The 26,316-nt window shown below is 44.9% G+C and overlaps 8 protein-coding genes across 8 annotated transcripts; 3 read left to right on the forward strand and 5 right to left on the reverse strand.

The window, feature by feature from the left end:
• Window positions 1-22: 22 nt before the first annotated feature.
• FA14DRAFT_107768 (uncharacterized protein) lies at window positions 23-1,822 on the reverse strand (the record flags this gene model as incomplete). The annotated part of the gene is made up of 1 exon (XM_025495820.1): window positions 23-1,822. A coding segment is annotated over one exon (1,800 nt), but the record flags the coding sequence as incomplete, so codon positions are not given.
• A 226-nt stretch (window positions 1,823-2,048) lies between these two features.
• Window positions 2,049-2,838, forward strand: FA14DRAFT_160192 (uncharacterized protein). The gene has a single exon (XM_025498561.1). The coding sequence runs from the start codon at window positions 2,116-2,118 to the stop codon at window positions 2,752-2,754; it is 639 nt and encodes a 212-aa protein (XP_025355002.1). The 5' UTR covers window positions 2,049-2,115; the 3' UTR covers window positions 2,755-2,838.
• Window positions 2,799-3,922, reverse strand: FA14DRAFT_160193 (Mov34-domain-containing protein). Its single transcript, XM_025498562.1, has one exon. The coding sequence runs from the start codon at window positions 3,863-3,865 to the stop codon at window positions 2,864-2,866; it is 1,002 nt and encodes a 333-aa protein (XP_025355003.1). The 5' UTR covers window positions 3,866-3,922; the 3' UTR covers window positions 2,799-2,863.
• Window positions 3,923-4,197: 275 nt separating this feature from the next.
• On the forward strand, window positions 4,198-5,979 carry FA14DRAFT_167294 (uncharacterized protein; the record flags this gene model as incomplete). Its single annotated transcript, XM_025500079.1, has 2 exons — window positions 4,198-5,074; window positions 5,096-5,979. Exons 1-2 carry the CDS (start codon window positions 4,354-4,356, stop codon window positions 5,977-5,979), a joined length of 1,605 nt encoding a protein of 534 aa, XP_025355004.1. The 5' UTR covers window positions 4,198-4,353.
• A 597-nt stretch (window positions 5,980-6,576) lies between these two features.
• On the forward strand, window positions 6,577-7,884 carry FA14DRAFT_154154 (uncharacterized protein; the record flags this gene model as incomplete). Its single annotated transcript, XM_025497660.1, has 1 exon — window positions 6,577-7,884. The coding sequence occupies one exon, from the start codon at window positions 6,577-6,579 to the stop codon at window positions 7,882-7,884; it is 1,308 nt and encodes a 435-aa protein (XP_025355005.1).
• Window positions 7,885-7,929: 45 nt separating this feature from the next.
• Window positions 7,930-9,637, reverse strand: FA14DRAFT_160195 (uncharacterized protein). Its single transcript, XM_025498563.1, has 2 exons — window positions 9,222-9,637; window positions 7,930-9,027 (listed from the first exon to the last, which is right to left on the reverse strand). Exons 1-2 carry the CDS (start codon window positions 9,558-9,560, stop codon window positions 8,002-8,004), a joined length of 1,365 nt encoding a protein of 454 aa, XP_025355006.1. The 5' UTR covers window positions 9,561-9,637; the 3' UTR covers window positions 7,930-8,001.
• A 193-nt stretch (window positions 9,638-9,830) lies between these two features.
• Window positions 9,831-16,077, reverse strand: FA14DRAFT_160196 (uncharacterized protein). The gene is made up of 2 exons (XM_025498564.1): window positions 15,080-16,077; window positions 9,831-14,733 (listed from the first exon to the last, which is right to left on the reverse strand). Exons 1-2 carry the CDS (start codon window positions 15,875-15,877, stop codon window positions 9,964-9,966), a joined length of 5,568 nt encoding a protein of 1,855 aa, XP_025355007.1. The 5' UTR covers window positions 15,878-16,077; the 3' UTR covers window positions 9,831-9,963.
• Window positions 16,078-16,102: 25 nt separating this feature from the next.
• FA14DRAFT_33117 (uncharacterized protein) lies at window positions 16,103-24,424 on the reverse strand. The gene has a single exon (XM_025502206.1). It carries the CDS (start codon window positions 24,278-24,280, stop codon window positions 16,463-16,465), a length of 7,818 nt encoding a protein of 2,605 aa, XP_025355008.1. The 5' UTR covers window positions 24,281-24,424; the 3' UTR covers window positions 16,103-16,462.
• Between the last annotated feature and the right edge of the window lie 1,892 nt (window positions 24,425-26,316).

Here is a 26,316-nt window from a genome sequence, read left to right on the forward strand (position 1 = left end):
TCGACAACTGCATCATTTCCTCAAACATACTGACCGCTGCTTGTCCATCATCGAGATTCTGAATGAATAATCCTTGCAATTCAGCCATACTGACACCACCACGTGCCGCAGGCTGCAAACGCATAGCCTTGCTTGCCTTCAAGCGACGATCTGACTCCTTTTGATCGAGTGTGCTAGACGCTGAACCTTCTTCCCCTGGATTGCTTGCAAATCGACCTGCATCATCTAAGCCTAAAGCCCTTCTTCTTCGAATGGACTCCGATTCAACAAGCTGTGCTAATCTTTGCGCAAGTGGTCGTAATTGATCTTCCTTCAATTTAGGGTTCTCATCATTCGCCAAAGCCGATGCAGGATCTTCGCTTACAGAAGACTGTATGCGTAATTGTCTTGGACCATAAAATCGCATAAACAGATCTTCCACTTGATCTGGTTCTGCATCTCCTAGTTCTTCGATGTAGTCTACTCTTCCCGGTCGAATCAAGGCTGGGTCCAAACGCTCAACATGATTGGTCGTCATAAAGATGATTCTGCTTTCTGAACTTGCAACTCCATCAAGACTGTTGAGCAAGCCACTGAAAGTTACGTTTGCCTGGTATCCATCTGATTCAGCCGCCCTTTGTCTGCCCAAAAAGGCGCTGTCAACATCCTCTAGCAAAAGAATCGAGCGTTCCGGTGCGTTGGAGAGCAAGAAGTTGAGCTTATCATCTGTCAGACCTCTTTCCGACAAATTGAGTAAGCAAATTGAAAGATCCAAAGATCCAGCCAAAGCAAAGATGAAGCTTGATTTACCGCTTCCTGGACTTCCATGCAACAGATATCCTCTTCGATACGGTATCCCACGTTCTGCATACCACCACCCACGCTGCATAAACCTTCTGACATCGTTTTCGATTCGATCACGCTTGCCACGTGCCAAGACTACACTTTGCAAATCTCTTGCTCTCCTTGGTAATCCGAACGGCCTCCATTCTGTTCCCCAAACGGTATAGATTGTCGTCTTCCCCTCGCTGGATGTCAATGCCAATTGTCGTGCTTCAGCTAATAGCTCAGTGAATAAGTGTTGATGCGATCGAAGGGTTGTAAGTGTAATCGTTTCCCAAGGTGCACCCGTTGTCAGATCAATCATCCGTCCATTCCTTTCACGTGTGAATCGCATCCAACATCCTTTATATCTAAACCAATGCGTTCCCGGTCCTGGCACAAATGCGAATCTAGCATCGCGTGATGTATCCCTCTGCCCACCAGCTTCCATTTGTAGTGATTGCTGTTGCATTATGGCTGATGAAGCGTTGGGCTTCTTCAAGTTGGCTTGCATCGTTTCTACACTGAGTTCATGACTATAAATGCGGATCGGACTTGCCCGGTGATTTCCAGTCCTTAGTGGGTCATCCACAGTGCTAGAGCTGGACGAGCTTCCTTCTGCCTCTAGTTGCTGCTGTCTCTTCGATCGTATCCCTAAGAACTCGCCAATACTCTCTTTCTGATGTGGTAGCAATCCAGCTTCCCGCATTGCCTGTGCTTTAGCCTGAGCGCCCATCCAACTCAAAAACCAAGGATGAGCTTTATCCTTTGATGGAATTTCTAGTGAAACGAGTAGCCTTCTTTGTGCTTGTGTTGCTGCTGTCGTTATTCCTCTTCTTGAGGCTGCCAATGCTGCACCAAAGATCATCAATCCGAAACCGGCACTGAAATATGGATTTCCGGCAAACAGACCGGAGAATAGTGAGCCATCCCCGCTGCTGCTCTCAGCTGCTATAGTAGGGCTTGATGTGGAAGCGATGTTTCTCTCGATTGGAGCTGGAGAGCTGCTTGAGCCACTTGTCGATGCCACTGCATCTTTTCCAGTATCCCTCACCGTTGCTGCCATGTTTGGTGGTCATGTTGATTACAGTATAACTCTCTTTTTAAGTTTTGTTTTAAATTTCTTCTTCTAGCGTACAATGGCGCGTCAAAAGTCAACGATTTTCCTCCACAATTCTGCTTATATCATTTCACATGACCTTTCCCCGCCTTGGTCCAAATCTTCGCAAAACGCACAGACAATAGAACAGCTTACATGAATTCACAATCAACCTCTTTCTAAACAGCCATCATCATATACTCTCTCTCACAAAAATGTCACCAGTACCTTCAGAAACAGTACACCAACCCGAAAGAACGGCAGACGGAGCTCCAATCCCACAGCCTCCTCAACCTGGCGCACAAGGAGATGTCCAAGCAAGTGGCGTACAAGGACTTCCAAATGAAGCCCTGGATTTAGCCGCAAGGTTATTCAACTTCGCCCGAGAAGGATCACTTGAGTTGATCACATATATCAAAGCTGGCGTCCCACCAAATCTAACAAACAACCGTGGTGATACACTCCTAATGTTGGCTGCTTATCATGGTCATAACGAACTCGTAAAAGCTATTCTCACAATTCCTGAATCGGAAATGCGAATCAAACATGATAAAGCTGATCCAAATCAACTTAATGGAAGAGGTCAATCAATCGTCGCAGGAGCAGTGTTTAAGGGATACGATGAAGTAATTAGCACCTTAATCGAACATGGAGCTGATCCATTGGCCGGACAGCCAAGTGCAGAAGATACGGCAAAGATGTTTAACAGATGGGAAGATGGCGAGAAAGCCGGATTCAAGAACCTTTTCGAACAAGCTTCAGGAAGGGGCAGAGGTGCTCGTGAAGCAGCAGATGCCGTGCCTGATCGAGAAGAGAATCAGCGACAGGCAGGCAGTGGACCAGCTCCAGCTTAACATGTACCTCCCCTGTATACTTTTACGTAAATGCTATATATGCTCTAGATTTCAATAATGCGAATAGTTTGAATTGGTCGAGATTCTATACATTGGGTAACAAAACACACTATGACTTCCCGTCTTTCTTCTTGGCGTCACCTTTTTCGCCAGATTCTTTCGCATCCCCTTCTGCACCCTCTTTCTTCTCTTCTTTTGGTACTTCCTCTTGCTCTTCTTCTCCGCGAGCGTTCTCTGCACGATTGTTGACCAATCCATGCAAAGCAATCACTGAACGAATCAAGCTGCTCAAATACACAACCAGTAGTTGATCATTCTGTGCGATACTGAAACTCTTTGATGAATCACTCTTGTCCAAATCAGGAAGCAGGTTGAAGATATCTTGTAGGTTGTAGATGATTTGATGATTGACCGGTAGATCTCCACGAGCTACCGCTTCCAAGTATCCCTTGATCTCGTTCAGTCTAGACGATAGTCCACGTAGTGACTGCAATTGATGTGTAACTCTACTCGAAAGTGATCCTACTGTAGTTGTATCCCGAATATCACGCAACAAATGTTCAACACCAATCTCTTCTGATTCTTCTGCAACGATTGTGGAAGGAGCATGTAAGAATGTCCGTTGTGTTGCCGTTCCGTCATCTTTGATTTCTTCAATGGCAAAATATGCATCTGTTGGAATACCTGTGTCGCGAGAACGAGGATCAACGATAACCATTACTGGTCTGGGTATGAGTTGTTTCATTAAATCATTAATTTCTTGATCAGATGCACGTAGTCTTGGTCCTGTATGATACCAACCAACCAACTTTTCACGAGCGTTAATCTTTTTATACATTGCCATCATTGCTTCGATATAATCATGATCCAAGAACCAATTACTCTTCCCTGAAGCACCACCTGAACTTTCATCTTCTTCAAAAGGGACGGCAAAACTGTTTGCAACGTTGATTGTTTTTCCGTTATCTTGTCCTAACAGAACACCAAGTACACGTTTTCGTGATCCACCTGCACTTCTGGAAGCATGATCGGCCACCGAAAGTAACACAAGCGGATGTACCTGTACGAGTGTTTGTGATAATGCCAACGTTTCCTCAGTTGTGGCCGGCATTGTGGGTTGTGAGTGTAATGTCAACCTGACCCTGTGATTCTTATGGTACTGAGATGATTGCAAAGAGCCAAAAGTCATTCTTCTTAATCGTCATTCCATCAAACTGCCACCAACCAGAACACATATGTTTGTGAACAGTGCGTAATTTCCAGCTTTGTAGGCTCCACTGCACTGCAGGCGCGTCGTACGCGCGGCTTCTTCTGATCTCATTTGTCAAGGCGTCTCCTCAGAATTCACGTGTGAAGTGGGTGGTGCGGGCGGTCTTCGGGGCCTTTTTGGACAAAAAGCGTCGGGAGGTGGAGTTTTAACTGTGGTAAAGAGCTGCTTGCTGATCACTATCAAGCATCTTCTATCGTCACTCAAGATTGTCTACCTGAGCATTCAGAGGATGATGGCGATGATCAAGCTGATATAGAAAAGATTTGGAAGGAAAAACAGTTCTAAAAGAGGTCGCAGCCAAATCAGACTCGGTACGCAGCCATTCCGATATGGAGTGTCTTAATCAAGCGCCCTCTCTTGCATACGAGGCACCATCGTTGCAAGTGATTTTGACGTTGAGTGCACTTCTGTTCGGAATTAATGTATTACATGATGTCATCGATGATCTTTTGCACGTCGGCCTTCTGGCACAGCTAATCCTCGGTGCTGTATTTGGAGCTCCTTTGGCCAACATCTTGCCAAGTGAAGTACAAAAGGCAGTTCAAGCATTGGGTTATCTAGGTTTGCTTCTGCTGGTGTTCGAAGGTGGAATGACGACCCGTCTAGATATTCTTTCCTCCCCAAAAACGCTCATCTTGGCTTTCGTTACCGGCACGATTGGGATCTTGATGCCGATTGCATTATCGATGATCTTATTGCCGTTTGCTTATTCGTTCACATACTTAGAAAGCTTTGTCGTTGGTGTATCTCTCAGTTCAACAAGCTTAGGGACTACATTGGCTGTCATTGGTACCGCTTCTCCCAAGGAAGACGAAAAGGAAAAGAAAAACCCCGGCAACAATAATGATATTGGAATGCCGATACTAGGAGACGGACAACTAGATACCCCTGCTGTGACCAGCACAGATATTTCAGCAACTCAAAACGAACAAAGGCTTTCGGGAATTATGAATACTAGGATAGGGACTATTTTGATTGGAGCAGCATTATTGGATGACATTGTAGCACTCGTGCTAAGCAGTGTAGTGCAGTCATTAGGGTCAATTGCAAGTGGGAAAGAACAATAACGAGTATGGCCTGTAATAAGACCATTTATGAGTTCATTCCTCTTGATCCTGGGAACTGTTGTTTTGGTACGCTTCGTTATTAAGCCGCTCGCACCCTTTTCGATTCGGATCTGCAATCAATCACAAAGAGTGCATAGTTTCCTTGCAAAGTTTCACACCTTTTGGCCACGACTTGGGATGCTACTTTGGCTAGCAATCATCTGTGCATTTGTTTCAATAGCAGATAAGATCGACAGTACGGATTTAATAGGTGCATTTTGTGCTGGTGCATTTATGATTTACGCATACAAAGCTCTTCCCGCTAGATCATTCAAGAGGCTCGATCCCTTTCACGCTTTTGATGAAGTAAAGGTTATTATGCATAGAATTCTTGTTCCTTTCTTTTTTGCATCTATTGGATTTGCAATTCCGATAAAGGAGCTCTTTCAAGGAGGAACAATTTGGAGAGGAATATTATTTTCCGGCTTGATGGCATGTGCAAAAGTCATGGCTTGCTTGCCCGTTCTTCTCGTAAGCTTTTACGGAGATCGGGTAGCATCATTCTTCAAATCCCTATTTGGCAAAAAGGAAACTATTAATCAACAGAATAGAATTCACACTGGAAATCATGTGAACCGAATACAAAACCGAATCTGGCTACCTGCAATTTTTCTGGGATGTTCCTTAGTCGCACGAGGGGAAATTGGATTTCTGATCATCAATATTGGCAGGCAAGTCGGCATACTTTCGTGTACGTCAGATTCGCCTACAGCTTTATTGGCTTTTGACGTAGGGGTTTGGGCAATCACATTGAATACATTTATCGGTCCGACTCTTATTGGAATCCTGCTACGGTCTAAAGGTTGTTTGGAAGAAATTGAATCTGGCAAATGGGGAGTTGTCAGCTAAACAACAGATATCACTTTGGCGATTGTCGGAGAAGGTAAGTCAAGCCAAGGCCCTTTTTCTCGTTGGCTGGAATGAAGCGCCAATGCGCGCCGTTTCGGTGTTGAAGTCACCATTAAATACGCATATATGGGCTAATCGGAGTTGAAACGCCAGCAAAGCATTGTCGCAAATACCGATGACGATTTTGGAGAAAGGGGCACTCACTGGAAGCTGAGAAGATATCTGGGGAAAGGGGCTTCTCCTAGGAGGAAGTCAGGAGAGGAAGAAGCGGGGAAGGAAGGCAGGAACCGACTTCAAGTAGAAAAGAATAAAGGAGTGAATTACGTCTCTTTTCCTGTTACTTTGGAGTGATTCCGTGTGATTTCATGCGGAGCCGTAGAATTTGACTGTTTGGCTAAATATGCAAAATGACTTGTCTGATGCCGCATTTCCACTCCGATATTGAAAGGTGAACAGACCAGCTGACAAAAAAAAATACAACAAAGTGCAGGAAATGAGAAGGAAGGTTAAATTCATATAAAAGGTCTTATCTCAAATTCAAACACAATTCCTCTTATTCACCACCACATCCATCTCAACCATCCAATACCTCTCATCATGCAAGTCGAACATCCTTTTCAAATTCCAGCTTTTATTGATAATGTTCAAAACGATCAAGCTGCAGTTCCAGCACTCGGATCATTGCACAACTTGATCCGTGGCCTGTTCGTGGCTGATCATTATCGATTTTATTGGGTGTACGTGATAGCAGTGGTTGGATTGGTTGCTTTGAGTACAATTTGTGGTTGGTGTTTGTTAGTCGCTTGCATAGTCAAGAAACGTACAAGCCTCTTGACACTTCACAAGATTCCAAAAGTTAATGTTCGAATTGGACTTCCCAATACCACTTGCTTTACCGTTTTCTCTGCTTCAGTTAGTGCAGCTTGGTACATCATTTTTGCCATTCATCAATTCCGTTTGGATCAACAATTGATCCCAAGCGAATTAAATGCATCAATGTTTTGGATGTGCGTTTTGTGTTTACCATTTTGGTTCACACTTTACGTTCAAGCGATCGAATTTTGCGATTTCCCATTACTCAAATCCAGATCTGGCTCCAAGGGAAACAAAAAAGTGTTGGAAATCATTTTACGTCTTTTTGCTGGCTTTGTCGCTGTAATCATTCCGGCTTTCGTCATCATGGCTTCTATTACAACCGGTTACAACAATCAACAAGATTATGAACAAGTCGTGGCTGGAGTAATGCAATTCTTTGCCGACTCAGATTCATCACAAGAAGGATTTGAAGTTACTGGTACTTCCGATGGCGCAATTAGCATTTTCAGAATGTACGAAGAAGATGCAATTATCCAATGGAAAAGTCTTGCTGGCGTTTATGCTAGTGCAAAACCAATCATGATCATTTGGGCAAGCTACTTTGGCTTTTTGCTTGCTCTTTACCTTGGTGGAGCCGTGAAGCTTTATGTAGCATACAGAAAGACCCCCAAGGTCACAAAGACTGACACGATCATCCTGAGAAAATTGGAAGGCGATGTGGAATCAGTCATCTTTGACAACTCTACTGCAGACAACGAAAAGCAAGCTAAATACCCCAATTGCTACTTCTTACAAAAGTACAAGCACATCTTCAGCGTCATGCTTTGTATCATGTTCTTGGTCATCTATTCTTTCCTTGCCGCTCAGTTGACCTCACTTGTGGAAATGGTGCAAATTACTCAATTCGTTGGTAATTATTTGGGCGTCTTGAGCTCGATGATGCTCTGCTCAAGTGTCTACACCATCTTCCATCTTTCGATCATGTATGCCAACAAAGGTGCTGCCACTACCAAATCAAAGTCCACCACGGAAGGTGACGTCGAACATGAATCACGTTCGGTCGATACAGATGCTACTCTTACATCTTAAATCGCGAATAACCTTGTTATGTATTCAAACATAGGCTGTATAAGACGAGAAATTTCATCACATTTTTTTGCGTATATGAAATAATAAGTACAAATCAGGTTTCTGAGATACAATTTTTCACGAGAAAGTAGCTGCTTGGCCACCTCTGCCACCACGGAATCCATCACCACGTCCACGACCTCCCCTACCACGACCACCGCGACCTCTTCCACGGCCACGCCCGCGTGGGCCGCCTCCAAAGGATCCAACTTCACCGAATGTGTCCATATTACGTCTTTCTTCGGCCAATCTGTCTGCTCTTCCTCTGCCACCACCACGACCTCCTCTTCCTCCACCTCTGCCGCCAAAGTGACCTTGTTGTTCTCCAGCTCCCTGTCTGTTTTGTTGACCTTCTTGTCTTTCAGTGACTTCATTACTGATACTGTCAAAGAAGCTACTTTTATCATAAAAGCTCTTGCCTTCTGAAGGAGGCGGGATACTGCTCAAAACATCTGTTTGTCCTTCCCCTTCTTCTTCTTTTTCTGCCTCATCTCCATTTGCTTTGGGCTGTTTGGCAAATTTAGCATTACTGGCATCGAAATCGAAGTCCGTATCAGGAACTTCCACAGGTCCATTTCCTCTCCTTCCAACAGGGTTGTCGAAAACAGAAGATTGTGGTCCACGTTGACGTCCTCCCGAGCCCGGTACATTTCTACCGCCAGATCCATGACGTTCTTGTGCTCCAGCCGCAGCGGCAGCAGCAGCAGCAGCTCGAGGAATGGCTGGTAGGTTTGGGTGTGCCTTGTTTGCTGGGCTTGCCGAGTCAGCTTTACCATTTGTACCATTCTTTGGTAAGTTTGCTGATCCTGCAACATTCAGCCTTGACAAATGTTCGGCTACGGCATCCGTTGAACCTTCATCCTTCTTCTCTGCTGCTTTGGCTGGAGGAGCAGGTGACTGTTGTTGTGCTTTGGGACCTGATTGCAGGGCTGGCTGCGGTGGCTGTAGATTCTGTGGTGGAGGAGGTCGAGCGTATGGAGGGAATCCAGGCGCTCCATAAGGCACATTTGGTGGTGGAGCAGCGCCAAATTGAGGGCCAGGATATCCTTGACCAGGCGGAGGTGGTCGGCCGTATGGTGCTCCATAAGGGCCAGAAGGTCCATTCTGTATCAAAGAGGGGCAGAATATGTCAGTTCATACTCCTTAAAGACATCAACGTATAAATCTCAGTAGGAAGGCAACGGAAACATCCACACGGTTTTATGCGCTCTCGGATGGTTTGAAAGCCCTATTGGGTCTTTCATTTTACATCCGAAAATTGATCATCACAGTGATTTTCATCGAGAAAAAATACTCACATTCATGATTGCCGGATCGTGGGGTAGTTGAGGCGGTGGTGCGGGTGCATTACGTTGTGGATTGGGATCATCGATTTTGAGATCTTTCACATCAGCCGCTCTAAAGACGATCGATTCGTATACGTTGTCGTTCGGAGGTAGTTCTTCGCTTGATGGTCTTCCTTGTTGAACCAATCTTCCTTCTGTTCCCCATGATCGTACTTTTTCCAACGCAATCGTTGCTTCTTCTGCATCGATTTGTGCCAAGAATCCTTGATATCGTATATCACTCTTGGAAATCAGACTGATTAATGATCCAATGAAGTTGCTGGCACCACCGGCCATACCTGCAGCAGCCATCTTTATAGGTTTCTATAAGTGGCAGTGTTTGAATGACAAGATCGTGTGGTGACGGTCTTTAACAAAGCTTGACGATGATGCTTCTTCGCGCATTGGTAATTTGCATCAAAGTTCTTCTTCTCTCTTCTGTAGCGCTGTTAGCGTGCACTCATTCATTCACAACAGGCGCGTAAATGGCTGTGTGCCTAAGTGGATGCATGCGGTATTAAGCAGGGACACGTAAGCAACGCTTCTCACCATCACAATCATTTCAACAGCATAACATAGAATGTTCAAATAATTGATTGCAAACGGAGAAATACAAATGAAATGATGAGGTGTGAATGATCCTCTTTTGGGCTTTTTACAGTTTTTACATAAAGTGTCTAGTACAATGTTGAAGATGATCTTGATGAAATGAAGATCAGATCGTCGAGAAATAATCCCAATCTTTATCGACGAATTGCAACATATAGTCATCAATTGTTCCACCTTCCTCCTCTTCTTGTTGACCGTTTTCATACACTTGACCTTCCGCATCCAAAGGCGTTGATACTTCTCGTGAATCAGGAACGCTGTCATTCTTAGCGTTGTTTTCCCGATCGTTGGCATCCATCTCTTCGGCGAATTCATCATCGATTACATGAATCTCTGCACGAGCTTCTCGAGCAGCTTGAGCATCTTCTTCATCTTCTGCTTCATCCATCGCTTGCTCAATGCGCTTACCAGACATATTTGGTTGATCTTTTTGTTCATCCGCGTCATATCCACCAACGCGCACTCCCGCAATCGATCGTCCGCCTTCGTCAAACATACTTTCCACCCATGACATCTTGCTCAAACCTTCTGTGTTGAATTCACCATCTTGAATGACCATTGCATCAAGCAGTCTCTTTTCTTGGGACTTCTTCAGCATATTTTCTTCAATCGTATGCTCGCTCACAAAGCGATAGATATGAACATCTCTCGTTTGTCCGATACGATGAGCTCTGTCCATGCATTGTGCTTCGATTTGGAAGTTCCAATCGATATCGAAGAATAACACGTAGTCGGCCCCAGTCAAGTTGATACCCAAACCACCTGATCGAGTGCTTAAGATGAATGCTTTGATGCGATCATCACGATTGAACTTTTCAGTGAGAGACTGACGATCCTCCACTTTTGTCTGTCCGTCCAATCGAAGATAGTTGAATCCGTTAAAGTTGAGCCATATCTCCAAGATATCCAAGACTTTTGTCATTTGAGTGAAAATCAAGATTCGATGTGAGCCATACTTGCATTTGTCCATCAATTTGGCCAATTCTTGCATCTTCCCGCAATCATATTGCAACAGTGACGCATCCGGGAATGCTATTTGTAGTTTCACTGCTGATTTATGCAACGTATCAAACGATACATCTTGTGCTGGAGCAGGAATGGTTGAATAATCGAATCCAGGCAAAGCCCATTTGGGCATATCAGTCGAGACGGCTTTAGGCGTGACAAATGCGAATCGATCGATGAATCCTTGCACCGCTTCCCGTCGATCTTCATTGCTGTAGATCATTTTGTGTACCGGATCGCATCGAGTGAGGTGACCTCTACGACTATCTTTGACAAGCGAGAAAGGCGCAAGGCGATCTTCATTGCCAAAGCGTTTGAGCAATTGAATCGTATCATCATCGAAATGGCGTGGTGGTGATGCTTCACATCGCAATCGATTCAGATATCCGATGTGTTGCCATTTGGATGCCAATTCATTTTGCTGTCTCTTTTTCATCGAATTGGTATATCCTTCTATCGTCCATGTGTCGATCGGCTCAGAGGGAGGAATTTGGGTCTTTGCATGTAGCAGATGATCACTGGCATCCAACTTTTTCAGCGACCTGCTGGTGATGGGAGTCAGATGAGAACGAGAAGGATCGTTGAAATGCATGTTGATCACATCCAGATTCACAGACTCGCGATCGTGTTCAGGATCACTCAGAAGATTTCGTCGAACGAGCAACTCTTTGATTTCGTAGTCGGCAACAGCACTACGGTTCATTGCAAAACTTGTCACGATCGGTCTTTGTTCGAATAAGTCTGGATGATTGCAAACTTTACGAAGTTGCATCAAACAATTGATAATGCTGAGATAATTTCCGCTAGCCAGGCTTTCCCTTGTCTTGGCACGACTCATGAAATCGTTGTATAGGAACTGTTGACGTTTGGATAGACGGCATTTGATCACATGCTCGTACTTCGCTGGCATTTCACGTTCCACTTCACTTTTCAGTCTTCGCAAAAGGTAAGGACGCAAAAGAACGTGCAATTTTGACACCATTCCTCTCGTCTCGGCATCCATCTCTTCGCTTACCGCTCCTACGCCTGCACTCTCTACTGCTCTGTTCAACGGATTACTGAACCATTGTTGGAAATCTTTCATGCTAGAAAACCCTGTGTTTACCATACCATCAGCTGAATTGATGCCGTTGGGCATAAGGAAGTACATCAAACTCCAAAGATCCATCAAGTTGTTCTGTAAAGGCGTTCCCGTTAATAGAAGCCTTCTCTGTGAATTGAAGCCGAGCAACGTTTGCCATCTCTGGGAGCGGAAGTTTTTGATATGATGTGCCTCATCTAAGACGAGGTATTGCCAAGCTTTACGGCGCAGGATGTGTTGATCTGCAAGAATAAGCTGATAGCTGGTGATGCAGACATTGAAGCTATTATCGGAATTCCACCCTTTGCGCTTCTCTTTCCGCTCACGTTGAGAGCCATAATAACTCAAGATCTTGAATCCTGGGAGAAACTTCTTGAACTCCACTTCCCAATTCAACATCACACTGGTTGGAGCAACGACAAGATGAGGACCCCAGATACCTTTGTCACATGCCAAGTGACCGAGAAGCGAGATGGTCTGAATGGTTTTACCAAGACCCATCTCATCTGCCAGAATACCATTGCTGCCACTGTTGTACAGGTTGACAAGCCATTCGAAGCCGATTTGTTGATAAGGACGCAGATTTCCACGTAGCAAGAAGGGCGGTTTGATCTTGACAGAGGTGCGGTCTTCGTTTGGAGTTGCACTTCCGATTGTCTCTATTTCGGAAGCCGGCTCTTTCTCTCCTGCATCGGACTGCTCTCCCATTGACACATCGCTGTCATCAGATTCTTGTTGAGAGGCTGACTCCAAATCAACATCGGGCTTTGCATCGTCGGGCTTTGTCTTGCTTTCTGCTCCATATCCGTATTTCTTTTTCAAATCCTCAATGGACATTTCAGCATCTGAATTTGCCTGGTCATCGTCCGACTCAGATTCATCCTCTTCCCACATCTTCCGCTCGAGATCAGCGTCTTCGTCTGACGTATCGGGAAGTTCTGATTCCGCCTTTGTATCAATCTCAGCGGTCTTGTTCTCCTTGCCGTATCCGTACTTCTTCATCAACTCCTCAACGGGCATTTCAGCATCCGAATTCGCTTCATCCGATTCAGATTCGTCTTCCTCCCACATTTTTCGTTCAAGCTCGGCGTCTTCATCGGAAGTGTCAGCATTGTCAGAAGCATCACCTGCAGCAATTACCTCTGGGGAAGTGTGGGAGCCATTGACGTCAGATGATGGGCTTGCATCTGATTTGCTTATACGAGTTGTCTTGACTGGCTTCAGCTCATTTTCAGCTTCAAAATCAACAGGTTCTACAGAAATCTCCTTGATCTTCGCATGAGCACCATTCACTTCTTCGATCGATTCATCATCATCCGGTGTGCCAGGTTGTAGAAGCTGTGAAAGACTGCCATACTCTTCCTGCTCTTCCTGCTCTTCGCTTTCGTCGTCATCTTCGACGTTTTCGGGCCCACTCGATGCCTCCGTAATGTCAAAGTCTGACTCTTCCTCCAACTCATCAGATACGTCATCTTCTTCATGCGCCAAAAGCGCAGCCAAGGTGTCGTCCCGGGCAGTGTTGTTTTCGATCTCTGATTCTTCAGATTCTGGCCCACTTTCAGTACCGGAACCCGAAGAGTCTTCTGCCTCGTCTTCTTCATCACTTTCTTCCTCGCTGATGTCGAGACTGCTTTCTTCACTTTCGCTCATTTGTGCTTCCATTTCAAGCAACGCTTTCTGCTGTTTGCCAAGCATTTGACTGCTTTGTTCAAGAATTGTACGAAGTTGCTCTCGACCAGCACGATCTTTCTCTTGCTTTTCCTTTGCATTTCGTTGAGCTCGAATCACATTCACTGCAAGTTTCCATTGTTTGCGCACTTCTCGTACTGTCCATTTGGCCAGAGCACGTACCCTTCTCTCTTCAATCTTTCTTTGCTTTTCACCTCGACCAAGCTTTTCGTCCCAATACGTTTGAACCATACGTGCAACTCGTTTTGCCATTTGAATCTTGTTCCGTAGTTCAACCCTTTGCTGATGTTGTCGCTGTCCTATCTGTGACAGGATAGAATCCCAATAATTGTTCGTGCGAATTGCCTCTCGTGCTCGATTTTGATGACTCCTCTTGAGAGCTTCTTCTCGACTTTGCAAAAGGCCTTCACTACGCAATTCATCGATGCGTGAATACAGTGCAGCTTCACGTTCATCACGTTGGATCAATTCTGCTTGTGAGAGTTCTTGCCACTCTCCAGTTGAGCCAACTATGTCGCCAGAAGTGTACCAGGAGGAAAGATACGATGAGAGAGACTGATCGAATCGGGCTTTGGGTGGAAGATTGGCAGGTTGTAGGACACGAATGCGTGGGATTCCATCGATACGCTCTACTTCCACAGGCGGTCTCGGAAGGTAGATGAATTTGGACTTCCTCTTCTTTGTTGTTCCTGTGTCCGGTTCGAGCAAAGTGTCGCTTTCTCCATCTGATGACACAGCTGGATCTTTTGATCTTCGTAAAATGATCTTCTTTGCTCGCTTTTTGGAAGGTACATCTTCCTTTCCTCGTGCTTTTCCATTTGCATCACTACCAGCCCCATCTGAGCTACTATTAATGGATGATGTCCGTAGCCTGCCACGTTTTTGTCCATTGCTATATTTACCATTTTGAGATTGTTGTTGTACAGATGTGGAAGGTAAAGTATTCTTTTGTTTTTGTTCGATAGGCAAAGAAAGGTCACCTCTTCTTGCACTTACGATTCGTCTTGTCGTTCTACCTCCTTTTGTTCCACTCAATTGAGTTGCCAAATCGTAATCCATTCGGAAACGCTCAAACACGTCACTACGATCTTGCAGGGCAACCTGATAAAGATTCGCATTGAGTCGATTGTAGTTGGATGTAATGATGATAGGGGAGAGAAAAAGAAAGGGCCGAAAATTGAGTCAGATTCATATCCTACTCAGCACACCACTTGCACGGACAGTATTTTCCCTTCCCCTCAATCAGCCGAGAAAAGCAGCGCCTGATTAATATGAACAAGTTGACATGCTCTGTACCCCCCCATTATGCGCAGGATCCGTGCGTGACCGCTCGGAAGTTATTCTCACGCGCAAGAAGCTTTCCGAATGTTTGTCTAAACTGTCATCTGTTCTTCTCTTCTCCCATCTCTGTCCAATGCCAACGCTTCTCTCCATCAAAACTACTCACCTCTGGATCAAAACCGAACAAAGTAACGAATTTGTGAAGGTGGAATAGCTCTCGAACGAGCATATCGTGATCCTTGTATACCTTATCCATCTGTTTACGTCTCTCATCCAACAATCGATCCTTTCGAGATGATCCGGCCTGCGAGTCGTGATGTACAGTTGAAGTGATTGTCGATTCTCTCTTTCCATTCACTGGTCGGCTTACTTCGCCTACAGATCGATCTACACCTTTTCCTTTTCCATTCACTTTGCTCGTCGAAGGTGAACTTTGTTGGACAGAAGATGCTTTCGGCGTAAAGTTACGAAAGATTGACGGCTTCGACGTAGTCTTCTGCTTTGGAGGCTCGACTGTCGTGTGATGCTGCTGTGATCCATTCGGCGCAGGCGAAATCGATCGAGAATTCTGTTGATGGCCATTTAGCGCACTTCCATTGATGACGTGAGTGGATAAACGTGATTGTCGCCTTGGTCGAGTTCGGTTGGTATCACTTTCACTCTCTGTTCCACCGCCATCACTGCTTATCGATGCGCTCGTCAAGAAAGCTGGACCTGGACTGGAAAACCCTAGATCGTCCAGCCGCCTTCTTTTCTTCTTCTCTTTTACGCCATTCAGTGGCTGTTCGGGACCAGTGGCTGGAGTAACATCTTTTGCATCATCGGTACGAGCATCCAAGTCGTTCTTATTCTGAACAACGGCAATCTCGGGAGCTTGTTCCTCGGTTTGACCATTAACTGCGGGAACTGGATTATTTTGAGGGACGTTGCTGCTACTTCCTCCTGGATCATCGAGGGCACTCATCTTCCAGGCAATGATTGATGTTCTGGAGAATGCCGCTTGCTTCCAATGCTACTGCAAACGTTTTTATCTCTGACCAAGTTCATTCATATGGGATGATCATATCTGATGTTCGGATGAGCGGATTCGTTAGTCCAGAATGTAATACTTTGTCGCTATTTGAGGTACTCTTGCCCAACAATTATCGGTAGGATATGGTAAAGAATGAACAACATCATCATTACCTTTACGTGATAGGATTGTTGCATGCACTCATTTTGTGCCTTAAGTTGAACGGGATGTGCATCATATGAATAATGGATCCGCCTCTTTTCATTTTTTAGTGTGTAATGAAACAAATTCATTCTGGAACACAATCAGTGTTTGGTCACTCAACGATCTGCAAACCCTATTCATGCAATTACGCGGCAAAACTATAATCTAAACGCGTGTATCTGTGTACGCGGTGATCATAACAAAGCAGCTGCTTATGATTGCAAGTCATAAAATTGGAGCAAATGTGAATGAATACAGTACAATGTGGATAAGAGTGAAGTAGCATATAGTGGTATCATTGAGAGCACAAAATAATAAGTATTAAATAATCATTCAATCATCGCTCAATTTAGCTTCTCCTCCTTCCTCCTCTTCTTCTTCAAATGGATTTTGTAAGACTGCAATCGCATCCGTTGCATCTAGATAAACAGATTCAACAACTCTATCCCTGCCAACATTGTTAGAGGTAGATCGGGTATGTTGTCGTGCAGTTGATTGACTTGTTAAATCTTCTTGAACGTCCAAGAATTCTTGTTGGTTTGATGAATTAGTTCTTGACATATCTTGGCTTTTGGGTTCATCCACCTCAACCGTTGGGATGGCAGCCAACGACGCGGACTGTTCTTTGGGTTGTTTTTGCATCACCGTATCTGTTGAATCACTTCCTGTCGATACTTTTGGCATAGAAGTGGATGAATTGACACCCAAGACAGCACGCATGATAGAAGAATCAGAAGTATGACTATCAACTGTACCATCAGTCACTGTGACGAGTGGATTGTGTATCCATTGTGAACGTGCAATTTCACTTTCTCCCAACTCTTCAACTTCTTCATCAACGGCTTCAAATGATGTATCCTGCATGTCGGCATGGTCTTGTGTAACTGCTAACTCTTCTTCTGCACCATGGTGTGAATCTACAATTAACTCGTGTGTTTGAGAATCAAGATGTTCATTTGCAACACGACCCGTGTCTCCTTTGAAGTTCTTCTCGAGATCGGTATCTGCGGTATCCACCTCTTTCTCTTCTTGCTTTATTGAAGGAGGTTGATCTTCAGATGGCGATTCGACTGGCACTTCCGCTTCAGCTTCCTGCTCTGGCTCGAACAACCATTCATGCATAGTCACCAAAATCTTGACAATATGAGCGGCTTTTCCGATATTACCAAAGCTTTCCGCAACTGAGGCAGGACCGGGTGGTGGATTGAGAAGTGATGTTCCAAACACCAAGCCGATGTTATGAGGTGCCATCAAATTGTATTGACCTTCTTGACAAACGAGACTCAAATGCTCACTGACTCTTTTTAACAATTCGAAATGGGCACGTGGGAAATCCCAAATGATATCACGAATTGCATAGAGTCGTTCCTCTTCATTCTCCAACCTTTCTGCACTGATCAAAGCATGGTATGATTTGAACGGAATAACCGGTTCAGGAAGATCTCTGAACCATTGTTTGATCGCTCCTGCAATAGTATGAACATCGCTCGTTTCGCCATGAACAAGATTGACACTTTGAGCAGGCTGGGTATTGAAAGCCACCTTTAATGCTTCAATTGCACTTTTAGCACCAGAGATACGATAGATACCTTGTTCGCGCAATCCTCTCTTTTCTACTTGCTCCATCATTCTTGACAATGCAAGAGGAACAGATTGACCTTCACTTTCTGCCAGAAGTTTCAGATCCGTACCATACAGAGGGAAAGCGGGACCCTTGCTACTTTTCGGTGTTGAGCCACCTGTGTTTTGCCTTTGTGGTGCGTTCATCATAGAAGACGCAAATTCTTTACTTGCTCTCTCGATTGCCGTGCACCATCCTTGCAATTCCGCAGCATTGTGTGCTTGCAATAAAATATGTCCACCTTCCGGAGGCGAAAAGTTCATCACAAAGCTACGTTGTCCGTTACGCCAAATACTAATTCGACCTGAACCACAAAATACTGTTGATGATGGCTTTTGAGTAGGAATCGCGGGTAGGAGTTCAGCAAATGGCCTCGTTGGCATCTCTTGCGTGGTTGAACGTTCATTGCCACTTGTGGACATCAAACCTATCGGTCTGACCGCACCACGGAAGAGAGCAGTCATCCTTCGAGTCTTCTTTTCACTTGCGCTTGCTGGATTGGGTACCAAACTTGGGCCAAAATTGGGTGAATTGTGGGTATTGTTAGATTGAAGAGGTTGACGTCCAAAGCCAGAGTTGCCAGATTGCAAAGCTCTGTGTGCTGCATTTCTCTGATTGGCCTGTTCTAGTTGTATAGACAAGATATCGAAGGCGAGTCGATCACGTTTCAATTTATCTTGTTGAACGTTCATCAATCCTGTGAGAGGTCGAGTTCCACGCATAATTCGAAGACTTTCTGGAACGGGTGATATGCTGGCAGATTCTGCTGCATTATCTTCCTTGAAAGCACGTCTGTCCCATTGGACACGTCTCAAAGTGGCCTGAATGACGCTCAATCTTGCTCCTGCTAAGTCAACCAGGCTGTGATCAATCATGCCAGATTTCACCCTTCCAGCAGATGATTCGATTAACGTCCAAATCGTCCTTTGTTTCTCGAAATCGATTAGAGTGCTCTCTTCCTGGTTCACATCAGAAACGCGCAATACAGCCTGTGCCATTGACTTGAGAAGCCATCCAATGTCCAAAGTACTGCTCAATTGAGATGATTCGCGGTACTTGTCTGCAATCTCTCTTGGAGGAACCAGACTTGCCAACGAATCGCAATTACCGCTACGTTCTACAGCTACTTGTTGCCATGCACGAATAAACAATCGACTTTCTGATGAAGTGAGCGCACCAACCAAAACACTTTCTACAAAAGAGGCAATCGTCGGTTCTTGATAAACGAATGCAGGACTGAGCGGAGAAGAAGACATTTCTTCCATTCGACTATTGCACATACGTGCTCGGCAAATCCAAACGGCGTCAATCAATTTTGTGATGCGTTCTTGTCTTTTGAAAAGTCCGATTCTAGGTTCGATTACATGTACGGCACACCATCCCCGCAACAGATTTTGTGAAGCACATGCATCTCGGATAGAAGCAGGCAAACGATGATACACCGATTGTGAATCGCGTGGAGGCCATCTTGCCAATTCCAACAATTTGTACATGTTGTTAACGGGAGGGAGTTCATCGGCATTATGTTGTGCTCCTTGTTGCGAAGAGGATACGTGCCAGGTCAGAGGATCGTGTGATTGTCGATAGAATGAATCATACACGACTAGCAAATCACGTTCTTCAATCTTTTCGAAAAATACCTTGATGACCGATTCAAGATACTCCACCAAATCATGAGCGCTTGATTGGTCGATATCGAACTCCGCTGATCTTTCCGTTTTTGCGCTCTCATCAAGGCGTGGTGTGTTTGTGGCGCTGGAAGTTCCTTTGTTTGAGACACGCTTGCTTGATCGTTTTGCTGTCTTCTTTTCCGTTTGAGAAGTCATCGAAGATAAGCGCATCTGACGCATGATATCTTTCAGGGCAATTTGAAGCTTGACATGATCGCCTTCATCTTGCGTGCTTTGCTTTTCGTGAGCAGATGCCACCTCTTTCGAAAGTGCATCGACTGATTCAAACAGTTGAGGATCCTCAACAAAGTCTTGCGGGTAGGTATTGATCCATTGTGATAGCACAGATGTGACACCTTGACGGATTCGTGAAACCATATCCCAGTCAACTTGCTGGGTAGGTGAATTGACTGCTTCAACTCTAGACCAGGTTGGGTAATTAGGTCGATGAGGTAAAGGCAAAGCCATTTCTGCACCTGCGTTGACAGCTGCCAAGAGTCTCTTTCGCAAATAGTCAAACAAGACGATCGGTTTGCAATGCACACGGAAAGTGGCCAAAAACACTTTACGGTAATTACCAATATCGATAGAAATTCTTGATCGTTTGTTTGCCAAGATGACTTTTTCCAAAACTTCATCAGATGCCAAACTTGCCGAAAGATGCTGGACATCCATCACCAAAATGTCCACCAATCGTTCCAACGTTGCTGCTTTGACGACAACTTGTAGTGGCGCAGCGATTGGATCCACCAATGAGTTGCGTTCTGATGGAGGAAGACTGGAGCGTTTTGAGGCAATAGAAACGGGACGTGATCCTCGTGTGAATTCTTGTGAAAATCTTTTGCTTGTCAATGGAGATGAGGGGATGCTAGATGGTACCTCGTTCAATACGTTGAAGACTAGATCAGATCCTACACGCATGATTAGCTCTTCCGTTCCAGAACCAGCTTGATAACCGGGTGTCCATTCGATGATATTGGCAAACGGAACACCATGCAAAGGTCGAATAGAAGCACCAGTCATTGCGCCAAATGCTTTCGAGCGGGTCAATGGTGAAGCAGAAAGTGTTGGTCTCTGTCTGCTTCGCATGGTGATGGTACTTTCCCCGTCCAGATCTGGTGAGTCATTCACGTTTGCATTGAGCAGTGTTCTTGACAGAGGATCTTTTGATTCTCTCTTGATCGTATTGACGATCCAAGTAGGGTCCACTAAGGATAGATTAGGTAAAGGCTCTCTGAACGAAAGAGGAGAAAGTGCACAAGCGGATGTAGTCTTGGACAGAGCAGGATGCCAGCCTGGAGTAGCCTCATCACCCAACCATGCCGGCTCAAGCTTTAGTGAGAGACGAAGTGGTGCATTATGGTCCACTGTCTTGTGAGATTTTGCACTTTGAGAAAGTCTCAAAAGGACTTTTTGGATGTTGTCGTCTTTTACCTGAACAGGTCGCAAGTTGACATCTTTTGAGGAAGTGCCGAACGATTGCCATACTTCTTGAACACTCCACAAATGCGCTGCAATCTTTCTAAAATCGCTTATTGGCATCACGCCAGATGTTGTTTCGGCTGGAGGGGAAGTTTGAAAGCGAGATAAAGCGTTTCCAAGGTATGGTAAAAAGCCATACAATGGGTTGGCATTCTGATGACCACTCATCGAGGATTTGACAGAAGGAGTTGCTTCGATCATTGAATCGATTTGAGAATCCAGTATTTCTGACCAACCCAAATTGACCAAAGCAGGAGCCCATGCGCTGCTTACCAACATTCGATCCGTTGCTGCAACAAATCTCCATGTGAGAGTCAATCGAGAAACTGCTCTAGAACAAAGAGCAGCACAAATGGCAACCCAAGCAGACATATTCTGCAATTTGATCAAGTATGAAGCAGCTGCAATCCAATGTCGCAACAAGGCTGCACGCTCTTTCGCCTCTTGCAAAAGATTTCGCTCGTGTTGATCTTCCTTTTCACTTCCTAATACGTGTTCCAGCACGAGCGATGTGAGGAAGTGAGGATGAGTAGGATCGAACGAAAGCAAATTCGAAACAGTGAATTGGTTGTCTGAAGCGCCTGCAACTGGAAGTACCAATCTGTCAGCGAGTAGATCTTTGGATAAGTGGTCGATATAGAAAGCGTGGATCTGACGCCCAAGCTCGCTCGGGTCCATTTTGAGTAGTGTTGAGGTTGTTAATGCTGGTATGTCGTTGGATGAAATGTCTCCTACAGACCTTCGTGGTGCTTCAACAGCCTCTACTGCTTGTCTGAGGTTGGTAATGCGAGAATTGATTGCATCTTCACCCTCGCCAAACATCACTATATCCCGAACGATATCTTCCAGCATGAGTAAAACGGACGATCGAGCCTGTTCGTCGGCAAATTGTGCAATACCAGCATCCACCAAGAATGACAATCTCGAATGAATGTTCTTCTCCAGTTCTTCTTTTGCAGAACGAGCATCATCACCTTCAGCGGATGTGCCTCTCGTAACAGCTGTTGCCCATTTGTGTACAGCCACCAAGAATCCTTGAAGAGGTCTAGAAGTTCTTCGAAGGGTGATTAAAATCGCAAACAAAAACACTCCGTTTTCTTGTGCTGTTGTCACGCCGTTCGCCTGACTTGCAAATACGTATTCATGACTCAAAGCATCAACTGATCCACCTGAAATCCGTTCAGCCCAAGTTGCAGGTATTTCGCGTGTCGAAGTCAAAACAAGATTCTCATGACGTCCTTTTCGCTCCCATGACGCAGAGGTAGGTGTGGTGGGATCCGGTTCGACAGCATCCAAAATTGCGCTCAATCTGCTTTCGTTCGTTGCATTTCTGCGTGGCATCGGTCTTGCTGGCTGATCGTTAGAATTACCACTTCCAGAAGTAGCAACCAAGAGATCCTTTGTGCCCAACTTATTCCGTTGAATGTCATCAACACTTAGGCCATGTAAACCATCTGCATTTAGCGGTGTTTCGCGACTTGTCTCTGGAAGAGCGCCTCTCGATGAGTTCTCTTGAGATTCATACGTTTCTGCAACGATTGAAGATGGAAACAAAGCTTTTACATCATCGGCAATTGAACTTTGCGGTTTGAAAAAGAACAATTTGCCATCTTGTAATGTGACCCTATATGGTTTCCAGCCTTTGCTGATATCCTTCTCTCGAACTCCTCCACGCAGACCTCCACCACCTTCACTCAATTGATTGACAGACATGGAGATTTGTGTATTCCGGTTGAGCAAGCCATCATATTGGGTACCAGGAGCAAAAGCCGGTCGCTGTAGATTCGCTTGAGGTCTTGCAGTTTGCACGTTTCCCATCGTTTTGGACGATTTCCGCTGATGTCTAGATGATTCATATCTCGTTCCTGTTTGTGTAGGACCTGCATTTGGCCATCCCGCCAGATTCATCGAGCTAGAAGCAGAAATTGAAGGTGCCAAAGGTACATTGGACAAACCCATTCCTACATTCTGTCCTCCCCTTCGCTTCTCTTGCTTCAATGTTCCTACATCGCTAGCTCTTACCCGATCGGAGGCGCTGGCAGCCACTCCATGTTCTCCCCAAGTAGATTCACCTTGAGTGTAATTCTGATCATTGTCCACTGCAGGCGTGCCATGACTGGTAAAAGCCGTTGGCGAGATCGGTGGTGGTGGTGTATGACCTCTGCTCAAATCGTCCACACTTCGCGAGAATGCAACGTTTGGACTGGGTGATCGTAGTAGATTGACATCGCCTGCATTATAAGGATTTTGAGCATTGGCTCTATTCTGAGCAGGATGCGAGACAACTGTAGGTAATTCCACTGTTCCAGAAGCAGGCGAAGGGAAATCCTGTTTGCTGTGCAAATCCGATTGACTTTTACTGAAAGGCGAAAAGACCGTATTGGAGGAATTAGTGGTGGGTTGAGGATCCTGTCTTCTGCTCAGAGGTGAATGAGTAAATGCCTGTCTTGCACCTGCTGCAAACAAATTACCACGATCAGGTCGATTGATGGAATTATTGGACGCCTTGCGTTCTCTACCAAAGATGGACTTCTTTGTTGGTGAGGAAGCCGGCATCGCATACTCATCGCCAAAGCTAGGTCGAGAAGTAGTGCCGTACCTTCCACCAGTGTTGATATCAGCTGAAGTACGATCCACTGGCGGAGGAATAGGAGTATACATGCTACTAGAGCTTGAGGCAGCACGATTTCGCGTTCGAGAAGTGTCCAGTCGACTTTGTTCTTCGACTTGAGGCTGAGCACTTCCACCGGCCGAGTATATCGAGTTCAACGACGAAGATGCATTCATTGCCGGGTTGGACATAGGATGAGAGGCTTGTTGATGTTGAGGGTGCTGATTTGATCCGCTAGAGAAGGTGCCTTTTGCTTTTGAGATGATGAAATTAAATGCAGACTGACTTCTCCCCATTGGCGTGCTAACAGCATTACCAGAAGATGACTGACTATTGTTCGTTTGATGATGATATCCTGGCTGAGGCGGCGGTCCCATAGCATCAATACTAGCACTTGCTGGTATGGAACGATTCTGAGCATTGCTCATATTGGGATGATATGCTGGATTTCCTCTCATTGCCGGATATGAAGCTACTTCTGGTGCTATTGGTCTCTGTTGAGGATTGTGGTGATGATGAGGTGCATACTGTTGTGGCTGTGTTTGTTGTTGTTGTTGTTGTTGCGATCTTCCAGATGTCAGATTAGAGGAAGATGAATTGGGCGCAGAACCTTGCATGTAAAGTGAATTTGATCCGCTTGGACTGCTGCCGTAATTTGAATCAGTCAAAGCGGGACTTTCAGTTCGCATGTAAGGCGGCAAACCTGGACTGGTTGGCATGATATCTTGACCATTGTTGTCATCGCGTTTCTTATTGCGTCTCAGCATTGTTGATGAGAATCGAGGAAAGTGTTGTAAGGTCAACTATCTCGCGTGCTTCCTCCCCACCAAATTCAACTTGTCATCCACTAATATCAAACAAGCGCTGTTACCCTAAAGCGTGTGAGAATTGTTGAGAGATGGTATCGATGGAAGATGTCATTAGAAGATCAAATTGATTCAACACATTCGATTACACTCAAGTGAAAGAAGTCCTTGTAAGTGTAAGGATACAGTTAAAGTGCTTGTTTTTTGTTGCTCTCCCTCCGCAGACCCGTCTAACCGTTGGCTTGGCGTGTTGAAGTACAACAACTACCTTTTAAATTGCTTTTAAACAGATGTTTTGCCGAACATTTTCAAAAGTTCTTTCTATTGAGAAATAAGCTCTCTTTTTCCCTTTAACAACAACACTTTAACACTGACAAGACAGAAAACACGCAGCGCGTAATGCTTGCTGCACAAACGCGCGTATGTACGTGCGTATGTGCGCGTACCGACAGCGCTTTTGGATTGTACATTTCCGTTCTTTTAAGGCAGTTCAACACGAAACACTCTACATTCCTGGCGCTACTCTCTCACCAAGAAGGTCACCACAGCCCGAGAAAGAAAAGAAGAAGAAAAACCGGGAGCGGAGTTGAGTAGCAGCAGATCAAAGAAGTGTCCGCGGACCGCATAAAATGCTTATGTACCACCAGGAGAGTTTCCTCATATAATTAAATTAACTAATATATGCAAGCAGATGACAGTCACTTTGATGCAAAGTGGGAAAAAAATAAACCTTTTGTTTGTTTATTTAATTGTCGGCGCAATGAAGATCATATGACCCGTCCTCCCATTTATCCGGTCGGCAAACTGAAAGAAGATAGGCTATGCATCGGTATTCCATTACCGCTTCTTGCATTTGGTGTGTCCCACAAAGAAGAATGAAAAAGAGTTGCACATGCAAGAGAGAAAAAGATTCTCCCTTTCTTTTGTTCCTTTATTGGGCCAAGCGCGCGTGATGTGGTTTGAGCTTGCTTTTGAATGGAATTCCGTTTCTATGAATAAGTGATTTTTTAGCTTATCTTTTCGCGCGAGTACATACATTTCTATTGCGCCCGGTTGCTCAGGCACGAGGGAAGGATGCCAACGTGCTCTACTTGGTGTATATAGAATAGGCTAAAATCAGCCTCGCTTAGTAAATTGAAGTGGATAGGTATCATGTTGGATCTTCATAACATTGTCATACATGATTATAAATATGTGAATGGATTTCCAATATAGTGGAACAATCATTGTCATTCTCGGCTCTCATGACGCCGAACCGGTCGGACGCGTTGGTTGCATTTGAGAGGATGACGAGCGAATGAGTCGCTGAGAATGAATGAATGATACGTACAATTGATTCGGGCCTTTCTTTGTTTAGTGTTTGCCTTTTTTTGTCTCAGAGTTCAACTGCTTTGGCTTTTGTTAGCGTACAAATGCAAAAATCGGCTAATGCAATCATAATTTTTAGCTTGCACCAAATTAAACAACAAAAGGGCGCAGCGCATTGCAGCAACGAATGATGAAAACGCTAAAAGGATCTAAAGGGTTGCACACATTTTACCTTAGATAGCTAATGAGCGAGGGAAAAGAAAACAAAAGCAAGCTAAAGAATTGCAATCGGCTTGATCAAAAAGGGCTAAACCCAAAAAAATATGCTATGCACCGATTGTGTTTAGCTAAAGATGAACTTTTTAGCGGAGTGTGAATTTGATCCGTTACCTATTCAGATCGAATTGAGCAAAAAGTAGAATGACATCCATAGACTAATGTAAGGCAAGCCATTTGTACGCTAAATGACAATGACCGTATTGCTTGTGTGGGATTGAATCGGATATTATTCTTGATTAATTGAATCAAATGCCCGGTCCTAAGCTAAAGATGGACTCGTGCGAAAATGAAGAAAGGGCAAAGTACATATTCGTTATCAGCCGCCAGAAAAGGGCTCATTCGTCGTTTTCTCTCCTCTCTCTGTGTGTCCCGACATGGCAACACTGCATTCGGCGGCGCGAGAAGAAAGA

Source organism: Meira miltonrushii (genome assembly GCF_003144205.1).
Source record: "Meira miltonrushii strain MCA 3882 unplaced genomic scaffold FA14scaffold_2, whole genome shotgun sequence".
Taxonomy (NCBI): domain Eukaryota; kingdom Fungi; phylum Basidiomycota; class Exobasidiomycetes; order Exobasidiales; family Brachybasidiaceae; genus Meira; species Meira miltonrushii.

What these genes read in the sequence shown, in the direction of transcription:
- FA14DRAFT_160192 (XM_025498561.1), top strand. Translation starts at nt 2,116, where the DNA reads ATGTCACCAGTACCTTCAGAAACAGTACACCAACCCGAAAGAACGGCA.
- FA14DRAFT_160193 (XM_025498562.1), bottom strand. Translation starts at nt 3,865, where the DNA reads ATGCCGGCCACAACTGAGGAAACGTTGGCATTATCACAAACACTCGTA.
- FA14DRAFT_160195 (XM_025498563.1), bottom strand. Translation starts at nt 9,560, where the DNA reads ATGGCTGCTGCAGGTATGGCCGGTGGTGCCAGCAACTTCATTGGATCA. An exon ending in ACGATCCGGCAATCATGAAT is followed by an intron (nt 9,028 to 9,221) that starts GTGAGTATTTTT and finishes TCTTTGATACAG; the next exon opens with AATGGACCTTCTGGCCCTTA.
- FA14DRAFT_160196 (XM_025498564.1), bottom strand. Translation starts at nt 15,877, where the DNA reads ATGAGTGCCCTCGATGATCCAGGAGGAAGTAGCAGCAACGTCCCTCAA. An exon ending in TGTTCGGTTTTGATCCAGAG is followed by an intron (nt 14,734 to 15,079) that starts GTGAGTAGTTTT and finishes AATCTTTATCAG; the next exon opens with GTTGCCCTGCAAGATCGTAG.
- FA14DRAFT_33117 (XM_025502206.1), bottom strand. Translation starts at nt 24,280, where the DNA reads ATGCTGAGACGCAATAAGAAACGCGATGACAACAATGGTCAAGATATC.